The sequence below is a fragment of the Oncorhynchus kisutch genome, linkage group LG19 (assembly GCF_002021735.2).
Source record: "Oncorhynchus kisutch isolate 150728-3 linkage group LG19, Okis_V2, whole genome shotgun sequence".
NCBI classification, from domain to species: Eukaryota; Metazoa; Chordata; class Actinopteri; order Salmoniformes; family Salmonidae; genus Oncorhynchus; species Oncorhynchus kisutch.
Genome location: NC_034192.2, coordinates 10,261,486 through 10,275,062, shown reverse-complemented (window position 1 = coordinate 10,275,062; position 13,577 = coordinate 10,261,486). Strand labels below are relative to the sequence as shown.

At 43.5% G+C, this 13,577-nt stretch overlaps 1 protein-coding gene across 11 annotated transcripts in view; it reads left to right on the top strand.

Annotated features, from left to right (window-relative positions):
* Positions 1 to 13,577, top strand: part of LOC109910377 (DENN domain-containing protein 5B) — a 97,044-nt gene that overhangs the window by 76,259 nt on the left and 7,208 nt on the right. For 3 of the 11 annotated variants that reach the window (XM_031797001.1, XM_031797004.1, XM_031797000.1), the window contains 12 exons: positions 2,070 to 2,301; positions 3,782 to 3,932; positions 5,673 to 5,766; positions 6,098 to 6,208; positions 6,910 to 7,041; positions 9,585 to 9,737; positions 10,620 to 10,701; positions 10,951 to 11,032; positions 11,231 to 11,359; positions 11,443 to 11,564; positions 12,326 to 12,471; positions 13,264 to 13,305. In XM_031797001.1, coding sequence (XP_031652861.1) covers positions 2,070 to 2,301; positions 3,782 to 3,932; positions 5,673 to 5,766; positions 6,098 to 6,208; positions 6,910 to 7,041; positions 9,585 to 9,737; positions 10,620 to 10,701; positions 10,951 to 11,032; positions 11,231 to 11,359; positions 11,443 to 11,564; positions 12,326 to 12,471; positions 13,264 to 13,305 — 1,476 coding nt within the window. The remainder of the gene's footprint in view (positions 1 to 2,069; positions 2,302 to 3,781; positions 3,933 to 5,672; positions 5,767 to 6,097; positions 6,209 to 6,909; positions 7,042 to 9,584; positions 9,738 to 10,619; positions 10,702 to 10,950; positions 11,033 to 11,230; positions 11,360 to 11,442; positions 11,565 to 12,325; positions 12,472 to 13,263; positions 13,306 to 13,577) is intronic. The other 8 variants (XM_031797011.1, XM_031797009.1, XM_031797010.1 and 5 more) reach the window with 6 other exon arrangements.

The window sequence follows — 13,577 nt, the reverse complement described above, 5'->3', positions numbered from 1 at the left end:
AGTATTTAGTCATTTGTATTACAGTGGGCTGAACTGCACTCCAATGTACAGGGCATTCAGAACCCTTGACTTTTTCCGTTTTGTTACGTTACAGCCTTATTCTAAAATTGATTAAATAAATAAACATTCTCAGCAATCTACACACAATAACCCATAATGATAATGTGAAAACAGGTGTATTAAAAATAAACTGAAAAAGCCTAAGTATTCAGACCCTTTGCTATGAGACTCAAAATTGAGCTCAGGTGCATCCTGTTTTCATTGTTCATCCTTGAGATATTTCTACAACTTGATTGGAGTCCACATTCATTTGATTGGACATGATTTGGAAAGGCACACAGCTGTCTATATATAAGGTCCCACAGTTGACAGTGCATGTCAGAGTACAAACCAAGCCATGAGGTCGAAGGAATTGTCCATAGACCTCCGAGACAGGATTGTGTCGAGGCCCAGATCTGGAGAAGGGTACCAAAACAACTCTGCAGCATTGAAAGGCCCCAAGAACAAAGTGGCCTCATCATTCTTAAATGGAAGAAGTTTGGATCCACCAAGACTCTCTTCCTAGAGATGGCAGCCTGGCCAAACTGGGCAATCTGGGGAGAAGGGCCTTGGGCAGGGAGGTGACCAAGAACCCAATGGTCACTCTGACAGAGCTCCAGAGTTCCTCTGAAGATGGTAGAACCTTTCAGAAGGACAACCATCTTTGCAGCACTCCACCAATCAGGCCAGACAGAAGACATTCCTCAGTAAAAGGCACATGACGGCCCGCTTCGAGTTTTCCAAAATGCACCTAAAGACACTGACCATGATAAACAAGATTGGCCTGACTGCCAAGCGTTCATGTCTGGAGCAAACCTGGCACCATGCCTACAGTGAAGCATGTTGGCAGCATCCTGCTGTGGGGATATTTTTCAGCGGCAGGGACTGGGCGACTATTCAGGTTTGAGGGAAGATGAACGGAGATAAGTACAGAGATCAGAAAACCTGCACCAGAGCACTCAGGACCTCAGATGGGGTGAAGGTTCACCTTCCAACAGGACAATGACCCTAAGCATACAGCCAATACAACGCAGGAGTGGCTTTAGTCGCTGAATGTCCTTGAGTGGCCCAGCCAGAGCCCAGACTTGAGGCTGTAGTGGCTGCCAAAGGTGTTTCAACAAAGTACTGAGTGACTGGTCTGAATAGTTATTATGTCAGTGTCATTTCAGTTTTGTATTTTAAAAAAAATATCAGCAAAAATCTCAACCGGTTTTTACTTTGTCATTATGGGGTATTGTGTGTCGATTGAGGGAGAAACTATTTAATCCAATTTAGAATAAGGCTGAACTACACAATGTAGAAAAGTCAAAGGGTCTGAATACTTCCTAAAGGCACTGTTTTTTGTAACAAGGTACTTAGTATGTAATTTGAATGGTACTATGGTGTGATAAATTAACAAAATATACATACAAATATACAAAAATGAACAATTTCACAGCATGCCTTTTAAGGAACTCTGCCCTGAAACGAGGCCAATAATAATACCCAGTGTGCATTGCAGTTGATTTAGGTTCATTTTTACATTTACATGTTGGTCATTTAGAAGACACTCTTATCCAGGTGGACTTACAGTCAGTGCATTCAACTAAGGTGTATAAACAACATAACACAGTCCTAGCAAGTAAATGTATTTCTAAATACAAAATACATGTATTTTTTATTAAATACATTTCAAAAGACAAGTATTTTTTTTGACACGTTGATCTTTATGGTATTTTGTCATTTTATTTTGTCATTTCTGTCCATCCCTGTGTGCACCTAATATCATTTTGTAATTACATTTGTATCTTTCCCTACCTACTAGTATTTGTCTTCATATCTTTCCCTACCTACTAGTATTTGTCTTCATATCTTTCCCTACCTACTAGTATTTGTCTTCATATCTTTCCCTACCTACTAGTATTTGTCTTCATATCTTTCCCTACCTACTAGTATTTGTCTTCATATCTTTCCCTACCTACTAGTATTTGTCTTCATATCTTTCCCTACTCTTTCGTGTATCTGTACTAACATATCTCCCCTCTCTCCAGGCATCCTTCCTGTCTGACCAGCCGGAGCCCTACCTGCCCTTCCTGTCCCACTTCATCGAGACCCAGATGTTCGCCACCTTCATCGACAACAAGATCATGTCCCAATGGGAGGAGAAGGAGCCGCTGCTCCGCGTGTTCGACGGACGCATCGATAAAGCTCGTCTATACAATGTTAGAGCCCCAAGTCTGCGATCCTCCAACTACCAGAGGTGCACCATCCTCAAGGAGTCAGGTGAGTCTGAAGAGAGTGGTGAGTGGGGAAGGGGGCGGGTGTGTGTGTGTGTGTGGGGGGGGGGGGGTCGCGAGAGAGAAAGACCGAGAGGGACAGGTGGAATTGAAGGACAAATCTATAGTCGTTTAAAATGAATTTTTGGTAGTTAACAGAAAAATATGGATAGAGGAGAGGGACTAATTGAAAGATTGGTCTTGAATGAGAATGTGCTCCTCTGTGCTGTCTGTCTGATCAGCATGCTGTAGATGACTGCGGTCTGTCTGCCTGGCTGGCATACCAACGATGCTTTAAGAGGTCACACAGGACTCACTTTAAATCCATCTCTTTCCACATCCATCCTATTACTTTCTGTCTCATCATCCTCTTCCCCCTCTTGACCTCTATTTCATGTGTTCATTGGAAACAGCAGACTTCTCTCCACTCAGCAGGTGCTCCCCTTGGCCTTTTCTGCCCATCTGTCTTTGTCTCAAAGAAAGCCTCACCCCACAAAGCTCATTCTTCTACGCTCTATTTCTCTTTCTTTCCTTCACGCTCTCTTTTTCTCTCTCTCATACACACACACACGTACATACGTACGTACGTACGCACACACGCACGCTTCCCCCCCAAACACCCCTGCCTCCAGTACCACACTGAGTCTGGCTTCCTCACTTCATTTTGCCTACGCAGCAGCAATCTGAGACTTAACGAGGGCAAGCCAAATGAGTTCTAATTAAGCTTAAAAAAAGGACCTGACCAGACACTCTCACAGACAATGAAGTGTGTGTGTTGCACGTGCGCACTACAGGTATATGGGGAGTCAATTCACAGGGTCTGACATTGGCAGATTTTAATGCTGTAAAAGCCTAATTGTTCAGGGAGAGCTCTTTCAGAGGTGGTGGCGCGTGCAGTTCCCCAATTACACACACACAAAAGAAACTATTTTATTCTGCTTAATTTCCCTCGGTTGCTCCGGTGTTTCTCTCGCTCTCTCGCTCTCTCGCTCTCTCGCTCTCTCGCTCTCGTGTCTGACAAACAAAGAGGACTGAGATTGGAGGATAAATTCAGAGGGTTTTGATTAGACAAAAAAAGCTCATATCTGCCATGTAAATAATGACGTCGCCAACAGATACGAGCAGGGGTTAATTGACAGATGCCTGTTGGTTTGGGTTGAGGTGTACTGCATCTGTTCTCTCTACCTTGTGTTCGTTAAAGAAAAAAAGGAAATGGTTAGAGAAGGAGGTAGGTTTGGAGAGCAAACAGAGAGACTGAGAAAGACAGAGCAAGCAATGAGATGATGAATTGAACAAACACAATGCTTTTATGTCCTGCTAAGCTTTGTGTAGAGGAGCACAAGAGTGGCAGCGTGTGTGTGTCTTCATTCAAAGTGAACTCAAAAGGTTTAGTTCTAGCATTGTAATAAATGTATTCTCAATTAGTGGTTATACTAAAAGAAGTCCTTACTCAAATCCCCCTCCCTTGATTTGATCTCCCTCTCCAGCCCAGGCCATCGAACAGCGGCTGCTGAAGATCGACCACACAGCCATCCACCCCCACCTGTTGGATATGAAGATTGGACAGGGCAAATATGAACAAGGCTTCTTCCCCAAGCTGCAGTCTGATGTGCTCTCAGTCGGACCCACCAATAACAAGTGCGTATATGATGCCATCAATGAAGAGCCAACCAATGACAGGCATTGTTTCTGGGATTTTTACAAATTGTTTTGAACATAGAACGGCTATATGAATGTAATAGGGTTGAAGTCGGAAGTTTACATGCACCTGAGCCAAATAGATTTAAGCTCTGTTTTTCGGAATAATAGTAGAGAATGATTTGTTTAGCTTTTATTTCTTTCATCACGTTCCCAGTGGTCAGAAGTTTACATACACTCAAATAGTATTTGGTAGCATTGCCATTAAATTGTTTAACTTGGGTCAAACGTTTCGGGTTGCCTTCCACAAGCTTCCCACAATAAGTTGGGTGAATTTTGGCCCATTCCTCCTGACAGAGCTGGTGTAACGGAGTCAGGTTTTTTGGCCTCCTTGCTCCCACCTGCTTTTTCAGTTCTGCCCACAAATTTTCTATAGGATTGAGGTCAGGGCTTTGTGATGGCCACTCCAAAACCTTTACTTTGTTATCCTTATTCCAATTTACCACAACTTCTGAAGTACGCTTGGGGTCATTGTCCATTTGGAAGACCCATTTGTGACCAAGCTTTACCTTCCTGACTGATGTCTTGAGATGTTGCTTCAATATATATCCACATAATTTTCCTCCCTCATGATGCCATATATTTTATGAAGTGCACCAGTCCCTCCTGCAGCAAAACACCCCTACAACATGATGTTGCCACTCCCGTGCTTCACGGTTGGGATGGTGTTCTTCGGCTTGCAAGCCTCCCCCTTTTTCCTCCAAACATAACAATGGCTATTATGGCCAAACAGTTCTATTTATGTTTCATCAGACCAGAGGACATTTCTCCAAAAAGTACAATCTTTGTTCCTATGTGCAGTTGCAAACCGTAGTCTGTCTTTTTTATGGCGGTTTTGGAGCAGTGGCTTCTTCCTTGCTGAGTGGCCTTTCAGGTGATGTCGATATAGGACTTGTTTTACTGTGGATATAGATACTTTTGTACCGTTTCCTCCAGCATCTTCACAAGGTCCTTTGCTGTTGTTCTGGGATTGATTTGCTGAGCGGTATGATGGCTGCATGGTCCCATGGTGTTTATACATGCGTACTATTGTTTGTACAGATGAACGTGGTACCTTCAGGCGTTTGGAAATTGCTTCCAAGGATGAACCAGACTTGTGAAGGTCTACCATTTTTTTTGTTGAGGTCTTGGTTGATTTCTTTAGATTTTTTTTCCCGTGATGTCAAGCAAAGAGGCACTGAGTTTGAAGGTAGGCCTTGAAATGCATCCACAGGTACACCTCCAATTGGCTCAAATGATATCAATTAGCCTATCAGAAGTTTCTAAAGCCATGACATAATTTTCTGGAATTTTCCAAGCTGTTTAAAGGCACAGGCAACTTAGTGTATAAACTTCTTACCCACTGGAATTGTGATACAGTGAGTTATAAGTGAAATAATCCATGTAAGTCAACAATTGTTGGAAAAATCACTTGTGTCATGCACAAAGTAGATGTCCTAACCGACTTACCAAAACTATAGTTTGTTAACAAGAAATTTGTGCAGTGGTTGAAAAACTAGTTTTAATGACTCCAACCTAGGTCTATGTAAACTTCTGACTTCAACTGTATATATGCTACAGTTGTGCTACGGTGATGTAGTCCAAGTTAACAAATGTTTATCCCTAATCTTCCATCTGTAGTATGTAGGTGAGTAGAGTCTTTATAAATGTCTATGCAGTTGACAGTGTTGTGTCTGTCAGCAGGTGGTCCAATCGTACCGCTACGGCTCAGCGCAGGAAAGACCGTCACAGACAACAAACAGAACACTTGACTCTAGATAACGACCTCAAAGAGGTACGGACACGACACAGACATCCCTCCCTGTTCATCCTCACTCCTCCTCCTCTGGTTCCATTGCATGCCTTTATGTTCCTTCTTATTTGATTTCTTTTGAGAGCTTGTTCTCCGCTTTCTTCCGTTTTCAAAGCCTGTCCGTCCTTGTCTTAACTGATTTCATGTTTTTTTCTGTAGCTTGTTTTCTCTTTTACTACTTTGTTTTCTTAGTTTCTTTCTATTATTTGAATGTCCTGTGCATTCATGTGCATGGTGCTTTTTTTCCCTCTTTTCTCGTTCCTGTCTTTTCTGTGGGTCCTGTGCATTGGGGTTGGGCCGTACCACCTCTCAGCAGGTAGAGGGGTGTCTAGTCCTGCAGAACTCCATGGCGTTTTGGGAGTGGGACAAGTCGTCTCCCCCGCCTCTCAAACCACCAAAAAAGTCTGCCTCTGAGTGCTGCCTGGTACGTGGAGGAGTGATGGACCCCCCCCACTGACCCTCCCACTAACCCCTTAAAAACTACCCCAACCCCCAAGACGACCCCCACTCCACTTCTCCACTCCAGTCCTGCTTCACCCATACACACAATCCCTGCTTGTTCACACACACTGGCTCTGTTTGATAGATGACTCATGTACCTGTTACATTAGTTAAAGTCAACAGCACTGAAGAGTGAGTCATGGCTCTGCAGAGGATCTTGTTTTGCCTTATCTGTCTCCTCCTCCTACCCTTTTACAGTTCTGTATCTACTGTATGATCTCTGTGGGGAGGAGAGAGATGAGAAAGGAATTTCTGAATTGTAACGGATACAAAATCCGGAATCATTTCAAATTCAAGCCAATTTAAGTCAACTAGACTGAACCCACCAGAGGGTGTCACTGAAATGGGCTTGGCGCCTCAAAACACTGTGGAGAAGTTAACAGAAAAGATAACATTTTATTTTCACTTTGCCTTGTTTTCTCCACCAGCACACAACCCCTCACCACAACCCAATGTTTGTTAAAAGGTATTCAAGACTGTACAAAACCCTCACTCCTACCCTTACACAACCGCTTAACGTTTGACCCAGCTGAGAAATGTCCCTCCATCCACCTGTAATGGTTAATAGTAGGTGTAGAGTTTTATAGACAGAACTGACTGTTGCTCTGTGTCTGTCTCCATCAGAAGTACATGCAGGAGGCTCGGAGCCTGGGGAAGAACCTCCGTCAGCCCAAGCTGTCTGACCTCTCACCTGCCGTCATCGCTCAGACCAACTGGAAGTTTGTAGAGGGACTACTCAAGGAGTGTCGCATGAAGGTGAGTCTGTACAGGTGAAATGTATTGGGGTTGCAGTTGCTGTGTGTCTCCAATGTACAGTACCAGTCAAACGTTTGGACACCCTGTCGTGGCAATTTCCTATATTACCAAATGATGAGGGCGCAAACCACACACCAGTCAGTTATTTAAACTTAATCTTTAATTATATGAGCTTCACCATAGCCCTGTGACTCTCAGATCAATTCAGTGTCTATAACTGAATTCTGAGATTGCTTACAAAAGAATACTTAAACTTTCATAGCCAAGATACACCCCCCTCAACTCACAATGATGAACCACAGATCTTAGGAACTTCACAAAGGGCCTTTTACATGAAAGAGGAGTATCCCATAGCCAGATAGCATTAGCTATAAATTATCATTCAGTTTGGTCTCTTAGACGAGGTTCTACTTCTCGTTCTTGGTACTTCATATTACCAAAACATTACCTCATCCAATGGCATATATCAATTGTCAATTCTAGATACTCCCATCTCAAATACACCCCACCCCTGGACAAGCTCACTGAGGGGAGTGAGCCTCTAGGTCATATACTATAAAAGATAAGTTTCAACATCAGAGGGGACATACAATGGTTCCAGACACTGCCATACTCCTCCCCCCAATGGGAAAAGGAGGGAATGACTGGAGTACAGACATAGTGGAGCCCTTCACATGGTTTAACAGATATATTCATTATGAAGACAATGTTCAAACCTGACTTCTCCCTTTCTGATATTCTGCCTATTACCAGACATGTAAAAGACAAGCCTGACCTCTCCCTTCTCTGGGCCCCAAGTGACCTTTCCCTAGAGAAGAAAGGAAAATGCAACTGCCAACAGTATAGTCCAAACGAAGACATTCTAATGACAAGTATAAAGTAAATAAAACATCTTATTTATCTGTTACCTTACTAATTCTGATGCAGCTACGACAACACCGACTCATTCAAGGTTTTTCTTTATTTTTACTATTTTCTACATTGTAGAATAATAGTGAAGACAAACTATGAAATAACACATATGGAATCACGTAGAAACCAAAAAAGCTAATCAAAATAGATTTTAGATTCTTCAAAGTAGTCACCCTTTGCCTTGACAACTTTGCACACTCTTGGCTGTCTCTCAACCAGCTTCATGAGGAATGCTTTTCCAACAGTCTTGAAGGTGTTATATGCTGAGCACTTGTTGGCTGCTTTTCCTTCACTCTGCGGTCCAACTCATCCCAAACCATCTCAATTGGCTTGAGGTCAGAGGATTGTGGAGGCCAGGTCATCTGATGCAGCACTCAAACACTCTCCTTATTGGTCAAATAGCCCTTACACAGCCTGGAGGTGTGTTGGGTCATTGTCCTGTTTTAAATGAAATGATAGTCCCACTAAGTACAAACCAAATGGGATGGCAAATCGCTGCAGAATGGTGTGGTAACCATGCTGGTTAAGTGTCCCTTGAATTCTAAATAAATCACTGACAGTGTCACCAGCACCATCTCACCACCTCCTCCATTTCTTCACGGTGGAAACTACACATGCGGAGATCATCCATTCACCTACTCTGTGTCTCATAAAGGCACGACGGTTGGAACCAAAAATCTCAAATTTGGACTCATCGGAACAAAGGACCGATTTCCACTTGTCTAATGTCCATTGCTCATGATTCTTGGCCCAAGCAAGTCTCTTCTTATTATTGGTGTCCTTTAGTAGTGGTTTCTTTGCAGCAATTTGACCATGAAGGCCTGATTTCACGCAGTCTCCTCTGAACAGTCGATGTTGATTTTGTCTGTTACTTTGACGCATTTATTTGGGCTGCAATTTCTGAGATTGGTAACTCTAATGAACTTATCCTCTGCAGCAGAGGTAACTCTGGGTCTTCCTCTCCTGTGGCGGTCCTCATGAGAGCCAATTTCAATATAGCGCTTGATGGTTTTTGCAGCTGCGCTTGAAGTAATGTAATTGACTGACATTCATGTCTTAAAGTAATGATGGACTGTCATTTCTCTTTGCTTATTTGAGCAGTCCTTGCCCTAATATGGTATTTTACCAAATAGGAATATCTTCTGTATACCACCCCTACCTTGTCACAAGACAACTGATTGGTTCAAACACATTAAGAAGGAAAGAAATGTTTTAACAAGGCACACCTGTTAATTGAAATGCATTCCAGGTGACTACCTCATGAAGCTGGTTGAGAGAATCCCAAGAGTGTGCAAAGCTGTCATCAAGGCAAAGGTTGGCTACTTTGAAGAATCTCAAATATAAAATATATTTGGATTTAACACTTTTTTTGGGTTACTACATGATTCCATATGTGTTATTTCATGGTTTTGATGTCTTCACTATTATTCTACAATGTAGAAAATAGTCCAAATAAAGAAAAAACGTGGAATCAGTAGGTGTGTCCAAACTTTTGACTGGTACTCTATATCGGCGCAATTTTGTTAATTCATGTTATGAGCGGATTGGTTCCAGTCTACAAACATGTTGTTTGTATCCTATGTGTAGTGGTCATGTTGTGTTGACCATGTTGCTGTGTCTCCTGTCTCCAGACTAAGCGTATGTTGGTGGAGAAGATGGGCAGGGAGGCGGTGGAGCTGGGTCATGGGGAGGCAAACATCACAGGTCTGGAGGAGAACACTCTCATCGCCTCCCTCTGTGACCTGCTAGAGAGGATCTGGAGCCATGGCCTGCAGGTCAAACAGGTCTGTGCAGACACACACACACACACACGTGCAGACACACACACGTGCAGACACACACACGTGCAGACACACACACGTGCAGACACACACACGTGCAGACACACACACGTGCAGACACACACACGTGCAGACACACATGTGCATACACACATGCAGACACACACACACATGCACTGAACAGAAACAAACATACATGCACACACACTCTCTCTCTCTCTTTCTCTCGTTAATCAGGTTTTATCATAATGACAACATTGCATTTACAATATATACCCACTCTCATGCTCAGTGCTCTACTTGGAAGAACCTGCTATAGGTCAGAGTTCAGTCTACCAACACTTTGATTAATCAGTTCTTATAGTCATAACCATATCAAATCAAATCATATTTATTTATATAGCCCTTCGTACATCAGCTGATATCTCAAAGTGCTGTACAGAAACCCAGCCTAAAACCCCAAACAGCAAGCAATGCAGGTGTAGAAGCACGGTGGCTAGGAAAAACTCCCTAGAAAGGCCAAAACCTAGGAAGAAACCTAGAGAGGAACCAGGCTATGTGGGGTGGCCAGTCCTCTTCTGGCTGTGCCGGGTGGAGATTATAACAGAACATGGCCAAGATGTTCAAATGTTCATAAATGACCAGCATGGTCGAATAATAATAAGGCAGAACAGTTGAAACTGGAGCAGCAGCACGGCCAGGTGGACTGGGGACAGCAAGACCCTATTTCATTAGGCTTATTGGCTGGTATTCCTCTATCTATAGTCTAGTAGTATTAGTGAATATATTAGCTATTGGCAGAGCTGTGATTCCTGTATTAGGGAGTGTATTGGCTATTAACAGAGTGTGGGTTGACCTCTAACCTCTGGACTGTGACCGCTGTAGGGGAAGTCAGCTCTGTGGTCCCACCTTCTGCACTACCAGGCCAGAGAGGAGACACTGGAGCAGCAGCAAGCAGAGTCACCAGGTAAGAACACACACACACACACACTTTACATGGTCCATTTAATATAAAACACATGTGCCTCCTACCCTCAATTAATTCAGTCACACAATATCCATAGCCAATGATCCCATGAAATACTCCATTTGAAATTCAACTTATTTGTTAAAATTAATCTACAGACCTTTCACACTCCAGTGGCATCTGATTTCAATTGGAGCGCTGCCAAAGCTGAGATGTGTGTGTGTGTGTGCTTCTTTCTCCCTCCCACAGTGTCAAATGGTCCAGAGAGAAGAAAGTCTGAGTCATCATTAGGGATGCCATCGCTGCGAGAGTCCGTCATACAGGATATGAGGTATGAATTCCCCCCCACTGAACCTGTACATTACGATGTTACATAGATAGATGGTATTATCTCACAACTTTATCCATGTAAGTCAACTATTTGTTTTGTTATATGCTGTTATTTAAAAAAAAACATTTTTTTTCTCCGTTCTTACCTCTTCACCTTCTCTCTCTCACATCCCCACGCCTCCCTCCTCCCCGTTCTCAGGCACATCCAGAGTATGGGTGAGATAAAGACGGATGTGGGCAGAGCGAGGGCCTGGATCCGTCTTTCTCTGGAGAAGAAGCTGCTCTCACAACACCTCAAACGGTTGCTGTCCCGCCAAGCCTTAACCAAGTACGCACGCACACATAAACACACAATATTATTCACGTCGACAGTGTCGAAGCCATGGTTAATGTGTGTTGTGGCGTTTCCAGGAAGTTGTATAAGCGCTACGCCTTCCTGCGCTGTGAGGAGGAGAAGGAGCAGTTCCTGTTTCACCTGCTCTCCCTCAACACTGTCGACTACTTTTGTTTCACCAGTGTCTTCACCACCATCAGTGAGTAGGACTTCAACATAACCACGATTCAACCTCAATATGACCATAATATAACCACTAATTTACCACAACCTATACAGAAAAGTCACATAAGACTGTTGACTAATTCTACTTCACCGGTGGCATTACCTCGATCAGTCTGCACACTAGCTAAAACAATGTAACTACAAGTCAACCACTTTAACTTACCACAAGTCAACCACTTTAACTTACCACAAGTCAACAACAGTAAACCTTTCCACTCAGCCACTGGGGAGAGGATGGACGGTAGGCGTTGGAGAGTCCTAATTGGTGTGCTTGCCTTGGCCGATCACTGTTTTCCATGGAGGTTCATGTTAATGCAGATTTATAGGACTTTAACTTGGACCAATGGCAGAGACGGTATTAACCTGAGTAAAGCATGAGGCTATGTACATGTAATCAAAGATTGAGAGCAGGATTACATTATTCACATAGCAGTTTGCACTAAAGCAGCACCATAAAAAAATGTATCTCTTTAACACACGTACACACACACACACACACACACACACACATCATCAATAGCCCTGGGTTTGCTTTCTCTGGAACCCTTGTCTGCCTTTAGAGAAACTGGGATCATTTTTTATAGCCAAATTCATAAATGAATGATTACTCTAAAGCAGTGCAATCCACTGAAATGTCCCCGATTTAGTTTGTTATATTTTACTATAAAAATATGAATACATTTATTCTTTCTCTGTTGGAATGAAATACATATTATTATTGTTTTGTCCCTGCAGTGATCCCATACCGCGCCGTCATCATCCCAATCAAGAAGTTGAGCAACGCCATGACGACCTCCAACCCGTGGGTGTGTGTGTCGGGTGAGCTGGGCGACTCGGGCGTCAGGCAGATCACCAAGAATGTCCTAGAGATGACCTTCGATGTGAGTCTGAACTATGACCCTACAGCCAGGGCCCCCACGCCTCCTCTCATGTCTCTGTGACGTTCTGCAGCAAGGTTATATCAGCATTGATTGATGGTTTTGCTGAGAACGTCACTAAGTCGTTGTTCGCTGCCCGCTGCGCTGAAGTGGCTGGCTGTTCCCTTTTTGTGGCATGATCTCGCATGGTCTCATAAGGCAGAATACACTGTCTAACTTGCTCTCTACCATCCCATACTTACTACTAATCCCCTATCTCCTCATTCACTCATTCATTTATCCATTCATTCATCTTTGTGTGACTATTTGCTCTGATACCTTCCACTTAGAGCCGGGGTTGATGAGTTAAAAGTTGGGTTCATGTAGCTGATTCCACTTGGTAGATATTGGAAGTGTGCTTGAATAGTAGTTAACTCTGTGAGATGCTGCCTGGCACAATGAGCGGATGGACCCAGACTTCTCGTTTTTTCCTCTTTCCTACTTCCTTCCTCACAGGAAGTGCATGTCTCTACCTACTGAGCCTTTTTATAATCTCTACTGTTCTGAGTGGTGCCATGTTCACTAGTGTTGGGTGGTAGCTCTTTGTGGCTTTGTGAGCAGTTTGGGTGATGGCTAACTTCAGTATAGCTTTGTAGAGCATCTCTCTAGAGGAGCTTTGCTACAATGGTGATGATTTGGGTACACACCTGGTTTGTAGCCTGGTGAAGGGTAGTCTACTAGAAACCAGCAACCCAAGTCCATCCTCTCCCACTCATGCTGTCCATCATGTCCTAACACGTGTCTTCATCTCCCCAGTCTGCTTTCAGGCCACACACTCACATCGACGCCATGTTCAAGGTTAGAAACGTCATCTCCCTCTCCCTCCCTCCCTCTTTCTCTCCACCGGACCCATTTGGATCATCCCAGACTCAATGTTCACTGTGTACCATAGACTCCAGGGTCGTATTCATTCGGAACCAAACGGAAGAAAACTGACTGAAACAGGGGAGGGACTACCTGAAGTTGTCCAATAACAAACGCTCCTTTTTCTGTTATCCGTTGCAAAACATTTTGCTACGGTGTGGCCTAATGAATACGACCCAGCTCTCTCTCTGGGTTGAGGGCTTCAC